Source organism: Quercus suber, unplaced genomic scaffold (genome assembly GCF_002906115.3).
Source record: "Quercus suber isolate HL8 unplaced genomic scaffold, Cork oak 2.0 scaffold_432, whole genome shotgun sequence".
NCBI lineage: Eukaryota > Viridiplantae > Streptophyta > Magnoliopsida > Fagales > Fagaceae > Quercus > Quercus suber.
This window is the reverse complement of record NW_027069883.1, coordinates 580,794-603,111: the sequence shown is the minus strand read 5'-3', so window position 1 is coordinate 603,111 and position 22,318 is coordinate 580,794. Positions and strand designations below refer to the sequence as shown.

The following is a 22,318-nucleotide window of genomic DNA, read 5'->3' as shown; positions in this document are numbered from 1 at the left end:
ATAGTGATGGAAAAGCAAAAGGATAAACATTAAATTATTATTATTATAATTATGCACTTATTTTAGTTTGAAAACTAGAAAACAAGTACTACATATTAATAAAAGATTTGATTCAAAAATTTATTTTCCACGTTTACATCATTGTAGAGCATTTGATGATTCAAAAAAAAAAAAAAAAACCAATTATTGAGATTTTAAGGTGTCATTTGTCACCTTATTGTAATAGATTATAGCCTTATATCTAAGCACCCCCCAAACTACCCATATCAAGCACCCCCCCCCCAAAAAAAAAAAAAACTTATCGTTTGTGAGTTCATAATGGAATGATCATAAAGGAATGAAATGGACTTAAACTCCTAAACAAGCGAATGAATTTCATTGATTAAAACTCTCAAATAAGGGAAGAAAAAAAATTCTAAAATTATTATTTTTATTCATTTCCATTTCATTATTTTTTTTGCTTCCAAATGAGTTGTAAGTCATCAAAGCAACTGTAGGCTGAGAACTACTACTATAATAGTATGACAATCATGTGTAAACTGGCACCTTTTTTTGGATTCATATTGTGTAACCACAAAATTGTCACCAATTAACTGGATAATCAAATTATTCAAATCACATATATTATTAAAAAAAATAAATTACACCAATTTGTTTTCTACTACTTCTTAGTGTAAAAGAAGCAGCAGGAGCCTTATCTTATGGTGCACACCAACACATATTCTGTCTCTCTCCTTGGCGGCTTTCCTCTTAAAATCCACAATTGGAGCTTGCTAATGCTGACATCCTAACCAACATATTTTATATCTCATTTTCCATTTCAAAAAAAAAATTATGATGGGTGATAAGAATAGCCATTGTGGGATGTGATGACTGATTAGAAAGAATAAGGAAAAATAATTTTGATGGCCTTGTTTGAATAGGTAATCTAATTACTAACTGGGTGTTTTAATCTTTCAATTTTGTACAAACCGATTTGCAATCTGTGGTTGCATTGTAAACACCAACTCCAAATCTTCAACACCACAGCATAAACCAAGGAGTTGTGGGCGCATATATTAGAACCCTGACAACTAAAAATTAGGCAGTCAAACTTGAAAAGTAGATTAGTACCACCTATTTGGGATTAGATTGGTAAGTCATTTTATTGTTTATTTTTCTTATTATTTGCAAGTCTCACTTAAATTACTTACTTATTTTATTTATTTTTTGTTCATTTTTTCAACTATTTGCTAGTCCTAGACACACCTAGATAAGGGCGGAGGCACGTTGCCAAAATTTTTTAAAACCTCTATAATAGTAGGAAGAAATAGGTCTTACACCTCATTTAAGAGCTGGCCCTATGAGAAAAGCTTGGCCCTTCTCCAATACGTCAGCCATAAAAATTCTTCAACCCAAATCCCTACTTTCATCTTTTGACTTTTCCTTTTCCTCCTCTAAAACATGTCAGCCATATCTCACACTTTTTTCTTCTTGAGTGAGACCATATCCCATAGCTATTCAAGGACCTATGTTGTACTGGTGTGGGAATTATAATTAGAGATTAGAGAGATTGTGAGGGTACAATATTAGACTATTAGTAGGAACTAGTGCAAGGCAGCTAATTCGAGATAATTTTTGAGCTAATAGGCATCTTGTTGATGAAGTCCACACTCTCCTATCCATGTGCAGGTCTTGGAGTTTTAGTATAGTCCCTTGTTAAGTTTGTTAATAGGGTAGCCAAGCTATTAGCTTCTTATGCTAGGTAGGCAAGGAGGATAATATTAGATGGATAGAAGTAATTCCTTTGTTTTCAGCTACTCTAGATGTTGATGTACTTGTTACTTTGCCTCAAAAAAATTTCTAATTTTTCTTTTAAAAAAAACTTCATTGAATTGAATTTAATTTCCCTTAAAAATGATAATATTGTTTGCATTTTATTGGTCATTGAAAAATAATGTTTGAATTTAATTGGGGAATCCAATATACTACACTTAAAGCATTATACTTAAGTTTTACACTTTTCCAAAACTATTACAATATCTCCTTCCAGTTTATAGCCACCCAAAAAACTCTCCTCATCACTCGTTGCTCTCTCTTCAATTTCTCTTCAATAATTCTTCCTTAAGATGCTCTCACTTTAATCACATTTTAATTAGCTTCTCTCCCTTCCTTAAGAAAGAGTTTTCTTATTTAAAGCTTAGAAAATATTGAGAGGTACAAAATTCTTCTTCTTTCTTATTGATCTTTTAGTTTGATTCCTAATTATATATCTTATGATTTATGATCTTCTTCTCTAGTTCAATTTCTATTTAGTTGAGAGGTATGACATTGATTTTAAATTATTGTTGACCATAGCAGTCTAATTTGGTTGAATTTAATTGCTATTTATTTTATGGTTGCTTATAGTGACTTTGTTATATTTAATTTCTATGAATATTATTTCTTGTAAATGTATTCTAGTTTTTGTTAGATTTAATGTTTTTTTTTTCTTTTCAAAACTAACCTAGGAAGACATGTATCTATGTATATATATCATACTTTGTATTTTTCTTGAATTGCAAATAAATATGATAGTGTTGCCTTGGCTCCCTAGACAAATATTTCTGGTTACGCCCCTGGATAAATTGTTTCCAAACAGATACATAGGAACCATGATTGAAATAAGTTAAACAAGAGTTGGAAAGATATTGAAAGTTAGATGATTGACTACAATCAAGGGTTAACCAAGCTCTGTAAACTAACATAGTTCCGGGAGAAGTACCATATCTACATTCTTGATGGAGCACTCTTACTCTAGTTGAACCTTGTTATGAAGCTTCATTTCCATATGGTTGTGGCAGCACTGCTTAATTCTCAAACAGGTATTTAGTTTCTTGATGTAATTAATTCAATTAATTTATAAAAATCAAGTACGGTCTAATGATGCCTTCACATAGTTACAATCATTATTCATCAACAAATATTCCCCATAATTTACTCATTATTCTTATGTTATTAAGTTTTGCAGATAACTTGGTGTTGTTAACATTTTAATTGACATTTGGTATAGTGGATAAGAGGTTATATATAAGTGCAATGATAACTGCCTCTCCCTAAATGATGTGTCATGAGTTTAAGTTCCAAAATTGGAGAAAATACACCCTGTTCGGGTGTATGTTTCCTCCCATTTACAGCTAAATAGGTCCCAGCAGTGGGACCCACTCAGTTGTGAGTAGGAGGAAGCATACACCTGAATCAGGGTATACTTTATCCTCCAATTGAGAGTAAGGTTGTTTACTAATAACCTCTCGTAGACCTTGCAAAAACGGGAGAGTCTTATGCACTAGATACGACTTTTTATCTACACTTGGCCAAAATAAATAAATAAATAAGTAGTAAATTTGGGATTTCAATTTTCCAGTGATTCAATGTTATCATTCTTGTGGGAAATTGTTAGCCCTGAATTCCAAGATTTCTGTGTTTACCTACCTAAGTATGATGCATGGTCCCTTCATCCCTCCTTGGAGTTAAATTGAATAGGTTTATAACTATATTGAAGATTAGATCATCTAGGAATCCTGTGGGTCAACGGTCTTGCATAAGATCATCAAAGTGTGGAAGCCTGCCTTTCTACAAATTGATCTATAGGTCTCTGTTTGGTGCATTCTATTATGACTAAATGTATAGTTCTCACCTTTGACCAAAGGGATCCCTATGGAATTGAGTGGTGCTTGGTCTAGGGAATTATTAGCCACCATGCTCCAAGCATTGGCAAAACAAAGAACACTAGCTTCGGAAGATGGGGAACATTTTGGAGGATATTCATTACAATGTACAACACAACAACCTTAGAGTTGTAATTTTATCATTTCCTCATGTTGTTCTAGCTGACTATAAGAAGTTAGCCTATATGGCAGGGAAACATATACCAAAGTTTGTAAGATAATGCAATCTATCCATGAACTTTTCTTGCTTGGTATTTCAAAAAAAAAAAAAGGATACATATAGAGAAAAATTGGAGTAGATTATTTTTATTGTTGATGTGTCAAGTTGTGAATAAAGCTAGGTCCATTAGTGAACACTTTCATTAGCATTGATTACAACATACCACCTCAACAGTTATGAAACAACTGTGAAAGTTTTTGTGTCTTTAGACTTGTTTTTTGAGAATAAGTCTCTAGACTTGTTATATAATAACCTTTTATTAAATAATAAGTCTCTGGATTTCTTATTTGATAAAAGGTTATTCAAATTATTTTCTCATCAAAGTTTGAGGGAAGATCAACACGTTCCTAAGACTTATCACCAGGTAAGTGGCTCTTATTAGTAAAGTGTGGTCTCTATGTTACAAACCAAAAAATTTTGTCTCTAAAAGAAGAAATCCAAATGAGGCTTGCATTGGTTGGGTTATCTTTGAGTGTTCCTGACCCAATTCATAAGCAGTTTTTTCAATTTTTTTATAAATACTGTTTTAGATCTTGTTTGCTTTATTTTTATTTTAGTTTTTAGTTTTTACCGATGAAAGAAATGAGGTGAAAACAGCTGCATAACTGAGCTAACTTCGGGTGGGTTAAGTGACATTTTTCAAACATGAGTACGCAACGTTAAAAAAGCCTAACTGAAGATTTACAAAGTTTAATTATTTTTACATTATATAAATTGTATTTATCAAACATTAGCACTAAAATCCATGATAGGTATATATTTGGTTCTTTAAAGTCCCACTAGCATTAAAACATAAAGTATTTTCTTTTTTGTCATTCTTTTTAGAAAAAAAAAAAAAAATTGGAGGTTGTTGGTTAAGTCCTTGTATATGACAACGTAATGTTTTTTAGGTTGTACAGAATATATAAACTAATAATCAAACTTGGTTTGCTTATAGTTAAAATGTTCTCACACCCTCGATGATGTACATTTTATACGCATAATATCCATAGTTGCACACTTGATGTCCACATTTTTTTAATGACGTCCAAATTTAAAATTTTAAATAAGTGGGACGTAGGAACGATGTAAAGTAAGGAGTGTGCTAGAATCAATGCCCTAATTCAAGCCAACTTAGCATGGTTTCTTTTTCAAAAATAAGAAACATGCATGATAAAAAATATGATATAAATGAATTTGAGATTAAATACTCTTACTTCCTGAAGAAAATATTAATCAAATTAAGAGGAATTTATCTCAAAAAAAATATTTTTATCGACCACTAATTGTTGAAGAAGTGACATTACAAATGGAAAATCTTATTTGACCAAGCTCTATATTTGAAGCAATCTGCCTTTCCATGAAGGCAGGTTGCTTTGGAGTACGCAAATCCAAAATCTCACTCTTAAGCATTGAAATAACAGTAGACACATTCGGCCTATCTCTTGCCAATTCTTGCACACACAGCAATCCGACATGTATACATTTCGAAATTTCCATTTGAAAGCACGGATCCCATATTGCTGGGTCTACCAAAGCCTTAATGTTGTCATCGTTCCACAATTTCCATGCCTGAAAAATAACAAGTGTGAAAGACAAAAATTGAAATTGTTCAATCTTTTTGAAAGTAAACCATGTCAAAAATGAATAAATAAATTAAATAGATAAAGTAGCTTTTGATTAGAGTTTGACTAAATTTTCTGATATTGTGAATGTTATTAGTTAGATTTACCAATCCAGTGAGGCCCGAATATTGCTCCTCATTGCAAATGCTAGTGTTTCTTCTCCCACTAACAATCTCTAGTAATAACACGCCAAAGCTAAAAACATCTGATTTCTCTGAAAATAGCCCTCGCATTGCATATTCAGGAGACATATAACCACTGCATACAAACATTGAAACACATCCATATTATTTGAGTATAAGTGATGCCATTACCTAAATTTAATTACAACAAAGCTCTTACTATGTCCCGACGACCCTTTTAGTTTTTACTTGATCTTCATTGCCTCCAAATATTCTAGCCATACCAAAATCCGATATTTTTGGATTAAGCTCTTGGTCTAACAAAATGTTAGATGCCTTTAGATCTCTATGTATAATCTTTAGTCTAGAGTCCCTATGAAGGTAGAGCAACCCTCGACAAATTCCTTCAATAACGTTGAAACGTTTTCTCCAATTAAGGAGTTTTTGGTGGACTGGATCTAATCAATAGTAAGCCAAATAAATAATGTATGAGTATAAATTTGTATAGAGAAAAAAACATACGATTGAGAAAACAATTTGGGGTAGAGTTAGCAAAAAAGTATGCTTCAAGTGACTAAATTAGCACAATGAAACTTATTATTAAAATTCGTTTTGTTTTGTTTTATGTATTGACTTACTTGATATTCAAGATAAATAAGTGTATGAACTAACCAAAAAGAATTGCATCCAAACTTTTGTTTGGCATGTATTCATAGATTAACATCTTCTCTTCTCCCTCAATGCAGCAACCGAGTAGTCTAACAAGATTCCGATGTTGGAGTTTAGTAAGCAATGCCACCTCATTCATAAATTCTTCAAGTCCTTGTCCAGAGGCTCGACACAATCTCTTCACTGCTATTTCTTGTCCATTATGCAATTTACCCTATAAGAAAGTAAAGAATATTAGCACATATATTTTTGAGAGGAAAAATGAACTCTACATAAGAAACCATTACCCTATAGACTGGACCGAAGCCACCTTGTCCAAGCTTATTAGCCATATCAAAGCTGTTTGTTGCTGTTGCCAATTCTTCCAAATTAAAGATTGGTAGATCTTGGAGTTTCACATCGTTTAGGTAGTCAAACAGTAAACTCTCATTGCTTTTACTTTTCATTGCTGTTGCAAATTATATTATTTAGTAATCCATCTTGCAGTGCCTTCTCTCTGCAGCAAATTAATAGACAATTGGGCACATTACCTCTCTTTTTCTTAGCCATCCACCTCCAGAAGAAGAAAGCAGTGCTGGCTATAGCAAACACTCCAATAGTCACTGTAATTGTGATGCTTACTTTCAAATTTCTCTCCTCTTCTGTGTATAAGAAAAGTTTTAAACTAATTCAGTCAAAATTGAGTAAAGAAATTTAACATAAAAATATTAAAATCCTATTGCATTTGTTGTAAGTAACCAGTTAACCAAACAAGTGGTCCAACTGCTGGATGATCAGAAGCATAAGATTATACAAAACTGTGACTTAAAAGTTAAAACAAATCAACTTACTGAATTCTAAATTGGCCAAACGAATATATATATCTGATCCTCCAACAGGGAAATGTCGTAGGTCAATTAGGTTTCCACTCCATGACAAACAACCAATGCCAGTATAATATCCATAAGCTACACAAGAACAGTTCTCCAAACACTGCTTTCGACAATCTTCTTTGTTCACATTTGAACACTCTGCAAAGTCTGGCAATTTAATCATCTCCAGTTTCAAAAACCCATCTGCTTTTCCTTCTTCAATACTATTGTTCATTCTTTCACACTGCAATGGTGTCCTCCTGACACATCCACTAGTCCAATTTCCTCTATTCCATTCCTCAATAATCTTCGGCTCAAACCCTCTCAAACAACTGCAGATTGGTGAACTCAGCGAATCACAGCTTCCAAATGCATTACATGTGCCATAAACATGACACTCATCTACTGAAATTAACTGCACAACCTCCCAATCCTTTTTCCCATCATCCCAATTTGTCAGCACTACATTTCCTTGCGAACCCAAAACAAGTCTTGACAAATGTAAGACATCCGAATCAGTAAAAGTTCCAAAAACTGCCCCTTGTTTGTCATCAACCACAGTAAATGTAGAACGATATACAGGATTCACATTTGGCATTCCAAGAAAGACCTGACCATTCCATAGACCAGACCGCCAATATGGGTGACCCTCTTTCCAAACAAAAACTTCAGGAATGTTCAGTGCATCAAAGCCTAGAGAGAAGCTTCCAATAGATGGATCAGAAGGGCTTTTCCATGATGTCAGCTGTACTCTCTGATCTGTCCTTAAATTAGTACTAAGTTTCATCTTTGGCAAGAGGGAATCAGAAGGATGTTGAAAACTTTCCCACAGTACCAGTCCTGTAGTATCAACTTGCAACACAAGGTTTCCGAAATCCCCAAGAGTGGCACTAGAATTGGTTACAGGATTTGAAACATTCGATGACCAAAAAATCTCTGCCTGTCCATTTAGTACCACAAGATTTCCTTCCTCGGATATAGTAAGAATCCCAGAAGAATCTTTGAGTGGTTTCTGTCTATTGGCTACCCATATGACAGTGAATACAGAAATATTATTATACCAGATTCCGAGGTAGCGATTAGTCGAATTTGCAGGGCTGAAGAATCCTAGTCTGAAAGCACTCCCATTGGATATTATGTATTCAGTGTCGTTGATGGATTGAGAAGATCTAATGGTGTCTATGGCAACGGTTAAGTTTAAACAGAAGCAACAAAGGACAGACAACAAGTTTGTCTTGCTAAGAAGTCCCATTACTTGTTCTGAGTTGCTTGTGTGTGAGAATGCAGAACATGTAGCCATGTTCATCTATTACAAGTTATGATTTTGATTGGAAGTTTTCTTGGATAGACGTCAACTCAATACGTTCAAAAGTCTTGGATAGACGCCAACTTTGACACAAATAGTCAAAGTTTTCAAAATCAACTCACAAATCCACGTGTTCAACCACAAAGTTTTCTTCAATATGAATATGGCATCATAAAGAGAGTAGCATAAAATCATATTAAGTATAAAAAAATAAATAAATAAATAAATAAATAAAATAAAAGAATGTTACCTCTCAATTAACATTACTTCGGCTCTATTTGTTTGGGATGATAAAATGATAAAAAAAAAAAAAAAATTCAAGTAAAATACTATTTTAGTTCCTAAACTTTACTAGAAAGTTGTTTTTCATCCCTAAACTTTAAGAAGTTCATTTTTCGTTCATAAATTATTAAAAAGTTCATATTTCGACCTTAAACTATTGAAATTGTTTTATTTATGTCCTTAAATTTTACTAAAAGTTTGTTTTTTTATCTCTAAACTATTGAAAAAGTTCTTTTTTTCATCCTTATTTTTGTCTCTATACTATTCAAAAAATTCTTTATAAAGTTTAGAAATGAAAAAAAATAAATAAATAAGTTTATGGATGAAAAACAAACTTTTACTAAAATTTAGAGACCAAAATAGTATTTATCCTTTAATTTTTCACCATAAATATTTGGTAAATGATGGAAAAATTAGATGGAAATTATATTATTATTATTATGAAGGTTTTTTTATTTTTTATTTTTTTTGATGTGATTATTATGAAGTTATTATAGTTTGAAACAATGGGGTAATGAGAAGAATTTTTTAATTCCGTTGCTCAAGTCATTTCTCCCGAATTTGAAAGGAATAAAAATGATAGACTAGGTTGAAAATTCCACCCACCCTATTTTCTTCTCCCCATTTTCTCCCCTAATAAAAGATAGAAAATCATAGTTTCCTAGCCTTTCTCATATATCTGACTATAACTAAAACCATTTTTATTATTCACCAATGAATTTTTGCTGGCGTGTTTATTTCGAATGTTAAGTACGGTACAGAAAACCATGTTAGCACTTCATGTTAGCACGGGACTCAGCTTAGTAGCTTACACATCCTTGGAGCTTGACCAAATAGCTCAAAGTGAAAATTAAAAGCCTTTTCTACTTTCATAATAACACAATGAACTCTGGATCGGGCCATCCATGACCCTAGAATAGCAAGCTACACTGGGAATTCAAATGATGGATTCTGTCTATAATGAGATTTATTAAAGAAAGGAAACTTTTCAAGGATACTACATGATAGGACTCATGCATATGCATCAGCACAACAAAAAGCAACTAAGATACGTTAAACAAAGGCAAACACGGCCTACAAAAACAATCCTTCACAAGTCACCAACTCAACATAGAAGAACTAGATGGAACCATAACTTAAATCCTATTCCTTGCGAAAAATTTAACAACAGGCATCTTTAAGTTTCTGTTGTCCTAGACACTACAAAGTGAAAGCAAACTGGACAAGAGGGGACCTAGTTTAAACTGCTGCAATCTCTATGTTACTAGCTGCCAATGCAGGCGTGAAGTTGTATTCCTCTTCCTCCTTGGGTGAGTGTATGGTAACCAGATCAGGCAATGGTGTTATGGGGCCTACCTTGCCCTTAGGATCCCAATCGAGCATTATCTTCACCTTGATACCAAGAACACCCTGCAACAAATTTTAAACACAAAAACATTAATTAAAAGATAATTTTTCATACCAAAGCAGGTTGTCAATATGCTAATTGTATTTATCCAATTCTGAAATGAGTTTCAAAGAGTGACTAAGCTAACCTGTCTAAGAAGCACATGCCTCACAGCTGAGTCGATATATTCATTGACAGGCTGGCCAGAGGATATCATGTAACCATCCTTGAACTTCATAGCCTTGGCACGCTGAGCCCTGAGCTTACCACTAACTATAACCTGGATATAGTGACAAAAAGGACACTCTTATTTAAAGAGAAAACAGAACCAAAAAAAAAAATGCTCATTTATCACAGTCAATGGAGGCCAAAAGCTTCCTTTTTACATACCTCGCATCCTTTTGCTCCACTCTCCATAACAAATCTAAGAACACCATAGCAAGCCCTAAATAACAAGGAGGTTGAAGCCGATTCAATAGAAGTATAAAAACCGAAAGAAAAAAATACAGCATAAATCTACAACAAATATTAGTCCTAAGACATCTTTAAAAATTATCACTGGACATGAATAAAAATAAAGATGATAACAAACTGATTGGATGATTATATATACTTGTGCATGTGTGGATGGATCAATAATGTGGGCATGCATTTTGCCAAACATGAATGCAGAAACCATCATAAGCAGATTATCTTTTTCGCCAATCCTGATTTGTCCCAGTGATAGCTGTATAGAAGACTTCCCAGCTGGTTTTCTCACTATAAGTTTATGGTTTAATACTTCTGAGCTGTTTTCACCTTTTCCAACACTTCATTACGAATTCTATACATATAATAGGACACATGCATGTCTGTGTAACTGCCACACACACAGAGACAGAGAGAGAGAGAGTCACACTGATTCATGAAGAAATAGATGGCTTCAAATTCAGACAGACATTTTTTTTTTTTTTATCAGTTTGAATTCAGATTCACTAAAATTTAGGAGTTCCCGAACTCCAAGAACTAAAGAACAGTTCAGAAAGACTAACAAAACTCCAAATTTTAAATGTAAGCATTGTTGAGGGATCCTCTTAACCAATTAATTTTGGGAAAGGGAGTATATCAGTATAATCAATGCTAACCACAAGGGAGACATTAGGTGAAGCCTTGTTTGGCAAATCATAGTATTCTATAAGAAATATTCTATAAAATCTTGGAAATAAAGAAGCAAAATGGCAACTCAATGAACATGCTAAATTGATATTCAAAGTTTTAAATACCTCTTTTATTGTATTTTTTTTTACAACTTTCACCTAAACATTGGTGAGAACCCAATGCCCCGAAAACCCAAGGGCTCCTCCGCAAGATTTGATCTATGATTTATCATTCATGGACGTTGATATGATCACAAATATCTATGATCTAAAATACTATTTCTTCTCTATAAAGGACCAGAGATGCCTTGCTTACATATCATTGGGAAGTTCATTAACATAAATACGGCAGTAAGTAGAGGTAATACAAAAGTTTGTAAACTATAAAAATGAGTCAGGGTGGATTGTCCTACACTAGCACTTCTGCGCAATAACTCTACCAGAGGCAACCCTATTACAGGAATGAGAGAATGCAGGTGTACATGTCAGTGTGTGCGCGCGCGCAAGAGAGAGAGAGAGAGAGAGAGAGAGAGAGAGAGAGAGTCACACTAATTCACGAGGCAATACATACCCTGGAGTTCAGAGACAATACAATTTAGGAGTTCCCGAACTCCAAGAACTAATGAACAGTTCAAAGAGACTAACAAAACTCCAAATTTTAAATGTAAGCATTGTTGAGGGACCTCCTAGCCAATTATTTTTGGGAAGCGGGATAAAAGTATAATCAATGCTAACCGCAAGGGGATTAGGGGAACCTTTTTGCAACATGATTATTCTATAAGAAATATTCTATAAAATCTCAGAAACAAAGAAGCAAAATGGCAACTCAATGAACATGCTAAATTGATATTCAGTGGTTTAGATACAGCTGAGCAGTCTTGAGCTTTCTCAATACCTCTCTATTTTATTTTTTGACAAGTTTCACCCAACCAGAGAATGCAGGTGTACATAGTGTACGCGAGAGAGAGAGATAGAGAGAGAGAGAGATCACACTAGTTCATGAGGCAATAGATACCCTGAAGTTCAGAGAATACAATTTAGGAGTTCCCGAACTCCAAGAACTAAAGAAGAGTTCAAAGAGACTAACAAAACTCCCAATATTAAATGTAAGCATTGTTGAAGGATCCTCTAAACCCATTATTTTTGGGAAAGGGAGAAGTATATCAGTGTAATCAATGCTAACCACAAGGCAGACATTCTGTGAAGCATTGCTCAGCAGATCATAATTCTATTACAAGCATTCTATAAAATCTCAGAAACAAGCAAAATGGCAACTCAATAAACATGCTAAATTGCCATTCAAGGTTAAAATTACTTCTGCAAGTCTTGACCTTTCTCAATACTTCTATTTTGCAAGTTTTGCACCTAAAACATGAGAGCATGAAGTGTAAGAGGTGTGTGTGTGAGAGAGAGAGAGAGAGAGAGAGAGAGAGAGAGAAAGAAGAGAACGAGAGAGATTCATATTGGTTCATGAAGTAATTGAGGCACAAGGTTCCACAGATAATGACTGGAGTAGAAATGAAATATTGGAGCTCGCAAACTCCAAGCACTAAGTAACAGTTCAAGGATCTTACAAACTCCAAAATTCAATGTAAGCATTGTTGATGGTCCTCTAAACCCATAACTATCGGAGAAGGGAGAAGTATGGTCAATGCTTCTACATGAGACACATTGCAAAATAATGTTGGACAACATGGTTTCTCACAGGAAGGTTCTTACAAAACCATTTCAATCCCAATAAGTATGTCATGACCACAGCCATAAAGCAAATTAAAACGACACTAGTAGGTCAAAATAGCTAAACAATGGATATTGTATAGATCTACAAGAACAAACATGATTAGAAACGTCAACATAGATTTGGTCCCAAGACATTTATAAGATTTAGACAAGAATAAATAGAGAAGACAATAAATATACTGACATATGTATGTTTGTGCATTGTCAATAATGCAACAATATGTTTTTGTGTATTTTGCAAAGCAGTACATGCAAGCATAAACCATCATAACCCAATCCTTTTTTTTTTTTTGGCCAATCCCAATTTATCCTAGTGACAGCTGTAAAAGAACTCTTTTTTGATAAGTAGCTTAAAGAAGACTTCCCAGCAAGTTCTCACTATAAGTTCAGGATTAAATACTTCTGACCTGCTCTGACTTTTTTCAAAACTTCATATACATATAATAGGCAGGGCAGATGCAAGTTTGCCTATGGTGCCACAAAGAGAGAGGAGAGACAGATGGGGAGAGAGAGAGAGAGAGAGAGAGAGAGAGAGTTACACTGACCCAAGAGTCAATAGATACCCTCAAGTTCAGAGACTTTAAAATTTAGGAGTTCCCGAACTCCAAGAACTAAAGAACAGTTCAAAGAGACTAACAAAACTCCAAAAATTAAATGTAAGCATTGTTCAGGGACCCTCTTAACCCGTTATTTTTGGGAAATGAAGTAGTATATCAGTTTTATCAATGCTAACCACAAGGGAGACATTCCTATAGATAGTTTGCCAAATCATGATTCTTGTATTACAAATATTCTATAAAATCTCAAAAACAAAGAAGAACCAATATGACAACTCAATGAACATGCTAATGCAATTTCACTAAGTAGAAGATATACCTCCGGACAGCAAGCCCTCCTAGAAGCTTGTAACGCAGAGACTCTGCCTGAGCAATTGCACAAAGCCCTCTGTTGTTCACTTTCTCAGCATAAAGCTCAACACTGTTCTCGGGAAACTTGAAACGCTTCTGAACAACAGATGTGAGTTCCCTAATTCTTCTTCCCTTCTCACCTAAGCCCATCAATTAGAAGCATAATCAGAAAACCTAACTTCCAAACTTCTACCCAGATAGAAATCAACCCCATGTCTAAAGCTACACCAGGTACAATCTTTCCCTTCAAATTTCTTCACACACAGATGCAGCTTATGAGCACACAGAATTGTCATGTTTCTTGGAAACAAAGAACACAAGTCAATGAGCCGAAATTTCATAGTTCACCTAATTGAGTAAAACATAGTATTAGTTACATCGACCAAATAACTCTCATTACCACACAAAAAGTTGATTATTTTGCTTTCTACACATTTTCCCATCAAACAAACCACTGAACCAGGCTAGACCATTTTCATTATTCTTCCATTTCTTAAAATTGTATAGTCACCCATCAAAGCTGAACAATTACATTACACCAGACTCCTCATTCACCAACGTTTCCTGCATTAAGCTCATTGATTCCCACCTTTTTTCTAATTCTTTTAATATTCTCAGTGCTCACTCCTCAATAGCTAAAAATTTTTAAAAAATTTCAGCTTAAAAAAGAGACTAAAAATTACATCTTTGAAATCCGTAAATCTTTTCAAATGTTTCCTTACCAACCCACCAAACAGATCTATGACAATTTAACCTCAAGTTCCCAAGAAATGTTCAAAAAAACAAATTTCCTAATACTTGCCCACACAAACTAGTGAAACAAAACAAAACAGAACAAACAAAATCAGCTTTGAGATTCTAAGCAACCAAACAGATCTATAAGCTATGACAATTTAACCTCAACTAAAAAAATTTAATACTTGTACTTTCCCACACTTTCTCGGGAAACAAACAGGAACAGAAATTTACCGAGAACGTTCTGAGTACGAGTGGCTCTGATAATAATCTCGGTCCGCATGGGCGTAACCCTAACTTCGACGCCGGAGTAGCCATCCTCCGCCAGCTCTCTCGTCAACACCTCATTCAGCTCCGCGTAGAACACTCCATCAGCCACAAACTATCATAACAATTCAATCAAAAACCAATTAATAACAAAATAACAGTCTGTTTGGAAGCCAAGAAAACACAGGAAAAAAAAAAAAGATAGAAAATTTTTCGTACCTTTCGTTTTTTGCTCATTTGAGTCGCCATTTTTGTTGTTGTTGAGGGAAAATGGATCGAAAAAACGGTTCTTTGTGTTTTGTGGGTTTGGCCGTTTTGATTTTTTTTTTTTTTTTCTCCTCCAGAGAAAAGAAAAGAAAGAGAAGTGAGAGGGTTGTGTGGTTTTGTGTTGTATTAGTAGTGCTAAGGAATCATTATCGGACGGTCAGTGGCTGAGTGTTGACTCTTTTAACGGTTGCGATTAGAAGTCTTTTATTTTGCTATTTTCTTTAAAGAGCAGGCAACCTAGTTTGAAATCCTCATTAAAAAAAATTGAATTGTGCTCTTGAAATTGTGAAATGGAAAACAATTTTTTTTTTTTTAAGCTTAATGTAAAATCATTAATATTTTATTATAGAAAAATAGTATGTCTACAATATTTTACAATAAAATTTAAATAGAAGTTATTAATAATTGTTATTGAATATTGATAGATAAAAAAGTAATTTCAAGGATAAATTTTTTTTGAGTAAAGTAATACTTATTAGAACACCACGAAAATAATAATAGTATTTTAAACGAGTTTATAATACATTATATAATCAAAGAACAACTAAAAAGAGTCTAACTTAAATTAGAACTAAACAATACTTACCATATATAATTTGTAATGAAAGTAACATTAGACATAATACTTTCTTTTTTTATTTTTCTTTTTCTTATTNGCTATTTTCTTTAAAGAGCAGGCAACCTAGTTTGAAATCCTCATTAAAAAAAATTGAATTGTGCTCTTGAAATTGTGAAATGGAAAACAAATTTTTTTTTAAGCTTAATGTAAAATCATTAATATTTTATTATAGAAAAATAGTATGTCTACAATATTTTACAATAAAATTTAAATAGAAGTTATTAATGATTGTTATTGAATATTGATAGATAAAAAAGTAATTTCAAGGATAAATTTTTTTTGAGTAAAAGGTAATACTTATTAGAACACACACGAAAATAATAATAGTATTTTAAACCGAGTTTATAATACATTATATAATCAAAGAACAACTACAAAAGAGTCTAACTTAAATTAGAACTAACAATAACTTACCATATATGATTTGTAATGAAAGTAACATTAGACATAATACTTCATTTTTTTATTTTTCTTTTCTTATTTTTGATGTGAAATGCTTCTTTTTATTATAACTCTACATTTTTATTTTTATTATCATTATGTAGGGTAGGCAACATGCCTCGGGCATGGGTTTTAGTTCTTCCACTAGTACCATTTTACACTCCTTCTATCCTCTGAAGACCGTACACTTAGCTCATTAGAGACTAGCGATTGTGGTTTTTTCTTTTACCAAAAAAAAAAAAAACTTTCTTTTTTCTTATTTGATAATTTGATAGATAAAACAAAGATGAAAATTTTAAACCATAAATACTTCTGTTGAAAATATCAATAGATATTAGTTGAAATATAAATCTCTTGATAATATTTAAAAAAAAATTATTATATATATATATAAAAGATATAATGTCCTCTTTTATTTATTTTTACTTTTTTAAGAATGAAGGTTTACTGTCTTTTTTTTTTTAAAATAAAAAATTACATAATCTCTCTCTCTCATTAAAAAAATGGTATGATAAATAAGTAAAAAAGTTGTGGTGGCAGTGCCAAAAATGGAATTGACGCAAGTCTTATCTTTATTTATGTTATCTTTTCTTTTAGCGGGCGGGAATGAAAAACGGTTGGATGAGAGAAACATAAAGGTTCTATCAATGGCTGGTACTACTCCTCCTTCAACTCTCTTTCTCTCTCTATTTCCCCATTCTCAAACGCAATGCAAAACACCGCAGCACCCTTGTTTCAAATCGAACATCGAAAAGCGTGCTCACATTCTCTGCTCTGCCAAGAAGAAGCTCAGTTTTACTGACCAAATTCTTGACTATATAGAAGGTATTATGTACTCTGGATCATGCACCATGGTCTTAGTATTGTGTTGTGTTCTTTTTTTCCTTAAGTACTAAATACCCAATGACCCAACTAATCTTTTAAGCATGTATCCAAGTAACCCCATTTGGTTGATAATATGGTATTGTTGAACAATATGATATATATGTTGGTATGTTGTTGATTATGAATGAGTTTATTTATGCCTTTACCTATCTTTATGGACTTACTTTTGATGGGCATAATTTGGAGATTAGGAAAATAATTTTGGTTTGTGTGTATATTAAAATGGTGTCAATGCTTCATGAGTAGCGGACTGTACATGTTAAAATGATATTACTCTAATCACAACTTTCCACTTTTAACAAATTGTGAAAAATTTTCCATTCTAGCAATATGTTGGTGTGTTACTTGTCATTTTCCTTGAGTGCTGCTTTGGTTAGGAATGAGTTCCTTTTTGCCTTCATCTATCTTTGTGGACTTATTTTGGACGTGATTCTATAGTATTCTGAGACCTTTCTTTTCCCTTGCTCTTATCTTACTAGATTATTTTGTAAAGATTAGGATAGCATTTTAGTAACAATAATTTTTGCTCTATCAAAATATTTTTTTTTCCAACACTATGGTCGCACGTAGATAGGGTATTCCATGAACTGTTCTTCCTAATCATTTCTGTTCCCCCCCAAAAAAAATAAATGAGGCTTATAATTGGATATAAAATTGAGGTTACATTCTCAACATTTTCTTGTCTGCCTGCATGTTTGTATGTGGTGAAAAATTTGCTTAAATTCTCAACTTTAAATTGTCTACGTACGTGTTTGTATAGGAGGTCCCAAGTTAAGGAAATGGTATGGGGCACCTGATCCCTTCTCTAAAGATGAATCCACTGTTGAAGATGATGATCAATCAGGTAGTTCTATAAATAGCAATTCATGGGTGTTTATCTCTATATTGCTTTTAAATTTTGAAAGATTGCTGATTCATGAATTATCCATTTGAAACACAGAAGTAGAAGAAGTCAGGGACGCAGTTTTAGTAAGTGATGGAGATAGTGAGATAGGCCAGGTGTGTTTTGCCTTAATTTGAACCCAACTTCTTTTTGCTAACATATGAATGGCACAAAGAACCTTTTCTTTCTGTTGACAAGTAAATCAACTTGAGCAATATTTTATTGCTTGAAAACATGGTATTTTGATTACTTTATGAGTTTCAAAATGCCACTTGATAACTGCTATCTTTATACTACTAAATGCTTATTACTGTAACTTGCACCCATATCTAGGCAATTGGAGGCCTAGTCATATTTATATACTGATATACCTCACATAGTCTGTGATGAGTATAACTTTCTGTGTAGTGTGTAGACCTTTAGATTGGCTTACAGTGTATGAATTCTGAGCCTTGGTTTATCTAGCTTATGTAGATGGTAATATTGTCCTTGATTGTCAAAAGAACTCGAGTTAAAGCACTGGTAAAGGACAAGCAGACTGCACTTGAAGCCTTTGGAACTTATGTTGAGGTGGGTGGATTTCTACTTTTGGTAAAATTACTTCTAGGAGGTCATGTTTATCTTGACAGTCGCTTTCCCTAATCTTTCTTTTCATTTGAGAAAGATAGATTACGGTTTGTGGCGTTGTATGCAGTCAATGGTTGGAGATGCAAGTGACAAAAAATTCTTAAAGAAAGCGCTAAGAGGGGTTCGCACAATAATATGCCCAAATGTACGCATATCTGAATCTTTCTTATTGATTTATGAATTATATTTCATTGGATAGGCTATAATTACCATACAAAGTTGTATACTTCTGACTTTATGAGGTTATGTAGTTTGCCAAAGTGTACTCTTTCTGACCCTTTTAATGCTTAGATTTGAATCCTCCATCTTCTACTACCCCCCCCCACCCCTTTTTTGATAAGTAAGTTCTGGCTTCAAGGAAAGGGAAATGGGAGATTCAAACTAGTGACCTTAGCTTAATGAACCATCCCAACCAATTGTGCTATTTGGGGTTGATTCTTCCATCCTTATTATCTTTGTGATTCATGTTGTCCTAGTGCCCCTGGTCTTCTCATTTTAATAGCTTAAGTAAGCTTTCATATTGGAAAGCTAAAAGCTGACTTTAAAAAAAAAATCCTTTAGGTAATGAATCTGCCAAAACCAAAATCTTTATGAAGCTGGCATACACTAACACTAAAATGGCAGAAGTGTCAATGTTTGAAATGGATATGAGATATGGTGCCACACTGCCATAGACACAAAAGAGCATCCAATGTGCCACGAGTTTGTCTCCAAAACATTTACAATAAACTGGCATTTAGATATTGGCATTTCCATAACAGAAATTAGTCTCCTTGTTTCAGTGTTTTTGGTGAAACTCAAACCATACAAGCTTTAGCTGTCCATGCGAAAGTCATATACATATACATATACATATACATATACATATATATATATATATGTATGTATATTGGTTATATTTGCAACAGCTTAATTATGTAAAATTATTTATTCATAGATTAATTGCTTCTCTACCACTTCAGGGCATTCCTATTATTTAAGGTCATCTTGCCTGTCTACTTAAGTATTCTTTATAATGTTTTGTCAGGAAGGTTTCTTATCCAATGTTGAGGGCTTGAAAGGGGTGCAACATGTAGTTCTCTTATCTCAGGTATCTGTCTTCTTCTTAGGTGTGCTTGTCTAAACATGAAACATCATCAATTTAAGTAAATTCTTGTTTGTTATTGTGGTTTGATAAGGTTGCAGTTGTCTGCTTATAGAGGTTCTGGTGGCATTCAAGCTCTCATGAAAAGCAATGCAAGAAAATTGGCTGAGCAAGATGAATCGTTGCTGATGGCCTCAGGAATCCCTTACACTATCATCAGGGCTGGATTGTTACAAAGCACTCCAGGTGGACAACAAGGTTTTAGCTTTGAGGAGGTATTACTCTTCTCCTTTTACCATGAATAGGATAAAATTGAATCTATGGTGCTTGGTTTTCAGTTACTCGAATCAATTGTTTGGAAAAGAAAAAATATGTCAGATTCATGAGGAAATTTTGCATAATTGTCAACAGGCATTGCTGTGTTTTGTGCAGTCTCCTTACATACCCAACATTATTCACCGTGCTGTTTCTAGTTTTTTGGACTGCATTATATTTACTTCCTTTCTCTCTAACAGATGATTATTGAGAAGCATAAGAGCAACTACGATTTTCTATGTAGAAGATTCTTAAGGCTGTTTGCTCATAAGTCATCAAATAATGGAGCAAATTCTACCCACTATTAAAAAAGAATTTACTTATGAGACAGCTTTATGTGTTGGTCATTGCAATGTGTTTTAGGATTTTAGCAGTGACGTGATTGCTGTAGGAGACCTTTTTCATTGGTCATCAGGAAATTGCAGGGTAGTGAATTGTCCCATTTTGTTCTCTATAGCTTTAGGATGCCAGAACTTATTGTTTCCAAGGAGTCTTTCTAGAGCAAATATAGTCATCACAAAAACTGATTGTAGACATTGAAGTTATTTAGTTTCACTAAACAAAAGTGCTTTAGTTATTGTCTTTAAGCATTTAGGCAAAACATTTTAATGTTAGACTAAAGACAATCAATTATAGACCCTTCTCTTCATTTTCTAGCCAGAACATAGACCCCCTTTTGATGCACAGAAAAAAGGAAAAAAAAAAATCTTGTTTATTTGAAGATGATCATTCTATCAAACTTATTTGTTCAATCTGATCTCATGGGCCCTTGAAATTTTTATTCTAACTGAAAATTTTAGGGAACTGGCTAGCATCTGGTGGATATTAACAAAATTACCTTACAAGATAACAATAATGAGGTCTGTTCTATTGCTGTTGCTGAGTATCAAACTTCATTTAATGTTCTTCATAACAGGGTAGTGCTGCAAGAGGAAATCTTAGCAAGGAGGATGCTGCCTTTATTTGTGTGCAAGCACTCGATGCAGTCCCACAAATAGGATTTATATTTGAGGTTGGTAAACATATACTAAATCAAATTTATTGAATGAAACTGATTTGATTGGCCGTTGTTGTATAAATGTGACAGATGAAACTCTTTTAATGCATCAGCTATAGGCAACTGCTTAATGGTCACTTTTATTATCATGTTGAACCAGATGTTTCAATCCTGCCAGGCATGTTTCATTCATTGGACTGTCTAGTTCTAGGTTCATGTCTAACATCTGGTCATATGCACTTCTTTGAAGGTACACTAAAACAACAAAGATGGAGTCATAGCTATGAGAAGAAATCAACAAATTGGTATATACTAAAACAAGTTGTAAACTACAAAATAGTTTGAGAAAACGTAGTCGATCCATTTCAAAGACAATACTAGAGCAGTGAAATGATTTTCTTGTCTATGATAAACAACCCCTTATTGATTTATTTGAACCATGTTATTTTCTTCTTCATTTTCTTGAAAACTGGGTCATCATATGTTCTCTGCTTTTTGTGACAATAGGTCGTCAATGGAGATGAGAAGATTTCAGATTGGCAAGAGTGTATGGCAAGATTGATGGAGAAAGCTGGACAACAGCTTCAATAATAACACCCAAACATAAGCATTTAGGCAAAACATTTTAATGTTAGACTAAAGACAATCAATTATAGACCCTTCTCTTCATTTTCTAGCCAGAACATAGACCCCCTTTTGATGCACAGAAAAAAGGAAAAAAAATCTTGTTTCTTTGAAGATGATCGTTCTATCAAACTTATTTGTTCAATCTGATCTCATGGGCCCTTGAAATTTTGATTCTAACTGAAAATTTTTGGGAACTGGCTAGCATCTGGTGGATATTAACAAAATTACCTTACAAGATAACAATAATGAGGTCTGTTCTATTGCTGTTGCTGAGTATCAAACTTCATTTAATGTTCTTCATAACAGGGTAGTGCTGCAAGAGGAAATCTTAGCAAGGAGGATGCTGCCTTTATTTGTGTGCAAGCACTCGATGCAGCCCCACAAAGAGGATTTATATTTGAGGTTGGTAAACATATACTAAATCAAATTTATTGAATGAAACTGATTTGATTGGCCTTTGTTGTATAAATGTGACAGATGAAACTCCTTTAATGCATCAGCTATAGGCAACTGCTTAATGGTCACTTTTATTATCATGTTGAACCAGATGTTTCAATCCTGCCAGGCATGTTTCATTCATTGGACTGTCTAGTTCTAGGTTCAGGTCTAACATCTGGTCATATGCACTTCTTTGAAGGTACACTAAAACAACAAAGATGG

At 33.5% G+C, this 22,318-nt stretch overlaps 3 protein-coding genes across 5 annotated transcripts; 1 reads left to right on the top strand and 2 right to left on the bottom strand.

Annotated features, from left to right (window-relative positions):
* Positions 1-5,111: 5,111 nt before the first annotated feature.
* Positions 5,112-8,509, bottom strand: LOC111998876 (G-type lectin S-receptor-like serine/threonine-protein kinase At1g11300). Its single transcript, XM_024030995.2, has 7 exons — positions 7,132-8,509; positions 6,832-6,942; positions 6,589-6,749; positions 6,305-6,515; positions 5,853-6,090; positions 5,618-5,768; positions 5,112-5,457 (listed from the first exon to the last, which is right to left on the bottom strand). The coding sequence occupies exons 1-7, from the start codon at positions 8,456-8,458 to the stop codon at positions 5,158-5,160; spliced, it is 2,499 nt and encodes an 832-aa protein (XP_023886763.2). The 5' UTR covers positions 8,459-8,509; the 3' UTR covers positions 5,112-5,157.
* A 1,167-nt stretch (positions 8,510-9,676) lies between these two features.
* Positions 9,677-15,263, bottom strand: LOC111998885 (small ribosomal subunit protein uS3y). The gene is made up of 6 exons (XM_065761856.1): positions 15,133-15,263; positions 14,881-15,028; positions 13,880-14,051; positions 10,518-10,572; positions 10,276-10,407; positions 9,677-10,150 (listed from the first exon to the last, which is right to left on the bottom strand). The coding sequence occupies exons 1-6, from the start codon at positions 15,160-15,162 to the stop codon at positions 9,980-9,982; spliced, it is 708 nt and encodes a 235-aa protein (XP_065617928.1). The 5' UTR covers positions 15,163-15,263; the 3' UTR covers positions 9,677-9,979.
* Positions 15,264-16,842: 1,579 nt separating this feature from the next.
* Positions 16,843-21,628, top strand: LOC111998920 (uncharacterized). 3 transcript variants are annotated; one of them, XM_065761865.1, is made up of 10 exons: positions 16,843-17,065; positions 17,886-17,969; positions 18,066-18,124; positions 18,483-18,578; positions 18,703-18,780; positions 19,663-19,725; positions 19,821-19,994; positions 20,951-21,046; positions 21,282-21,336; positions 21,539-21,589. In XM_065761865.1, exons 1-9 carry the CDS (start codon positions 16,888-16,890, stop codon positions 21,288-21,290), a joined length of 837 nt encoding a protein of 278 aa, XP_065617937.1. In that variant the 5' UTR covers positions 16,843-16,887; the 3' UTR covers positions 21,291-21,336; positions 21,539-21,589. The 3 variants fall into 3 exon arrangements, with proteins under 3 accessions (XP_065617937.1, XP_065617936.1, XP_065617938.1); XM_065761864.1 differs by lacking the exon at positions 21,282-21,336 and having other exon boundaries at positions 21,539-21,628; XM_065761866.1 differs by lacking the exons at positions 18,483-18,578; positions 18,703-18,780; positions 21,282-21,336 and having other exon boundaries at positions 21,539-21,628.
* The last annotated feature ends 690 nt before the right edge of the window (positions 21,629-22,318 follow it).

What these genes read in the sequence shown, in the direction of transcription:
- LOC111998876 (XM_024030995.2), bottom strand. Translation starts at nt 8,458, where the DNA reads ATGAACATGGCTACATGTTCTGCATTCTCACACACAAGCAACTCAGAA. An exon ending in TTTGGATGCAATTCTTTTTG is followed by an intron (nt 6,091 to 6,304) that starts GTTAGTTCATAC and finishes ACTATTGATTAG; the next exon opens with ATCCAGTCCACCAAAAACTC. An exon ending in AAAAGGGTCGTCGGGACATA is followed by an intron (nt 5,769 to 5,852) that starts GTAAGAGCTTTG and finishes GTTTGTATGCAG; the next exon opens with TGGTTATATGTCTCCTGAAT.
- LOC111998885 (XM_065761856.1), bottom strand. Translation starts at nt 15,162, where the DNA reads ATGGCGACTCAAATGAGCAAAAAACGAAAG. An exon ending in TCGTACTCAGAACGTTCTCG is followed by an intron (nt 14,052 to 14,880) that starts GTAAATTTCTGT and finishes TGATGGGCTTAG; the next exon opens with GTGAGAAGGGAAGAAGAATT. An exon ending in GTGGAGCAAAAGGATGCGAG is followed by an intron (nt 10,408 to 10,517) that starts GTATGTAAAAAG and finishes CACTATATCCAG; the next exon opens with GTTATAGTTAGTGGTAAGCT.
- LOC111998920 (XM_065761864.1), top strand. Translation starts at nt 16,888, where the DNA reads ATGGCTGGTACTACTCCTCCTTCAACTCTCTTTCTCTCTCTATTTCCC. An exon ending in GAGATAGTGAGATAGGCCAG is followed by an intron (nt 18,125 to 18,482) that starts GTGTGTTTTGCC and finishes TAGCTTATGTAG; the next exon opens with ATGGTAATATTGTCCTTGAT. An exon ending in GCACAATAATATGCCCAAAT is followed by an intron (nt 18,781 to 19,662) that starts GTACGCATATCT and finishes ATGTTTTGTCAG; the next exon opens with GAAGGTTTCTTATCCAATGT.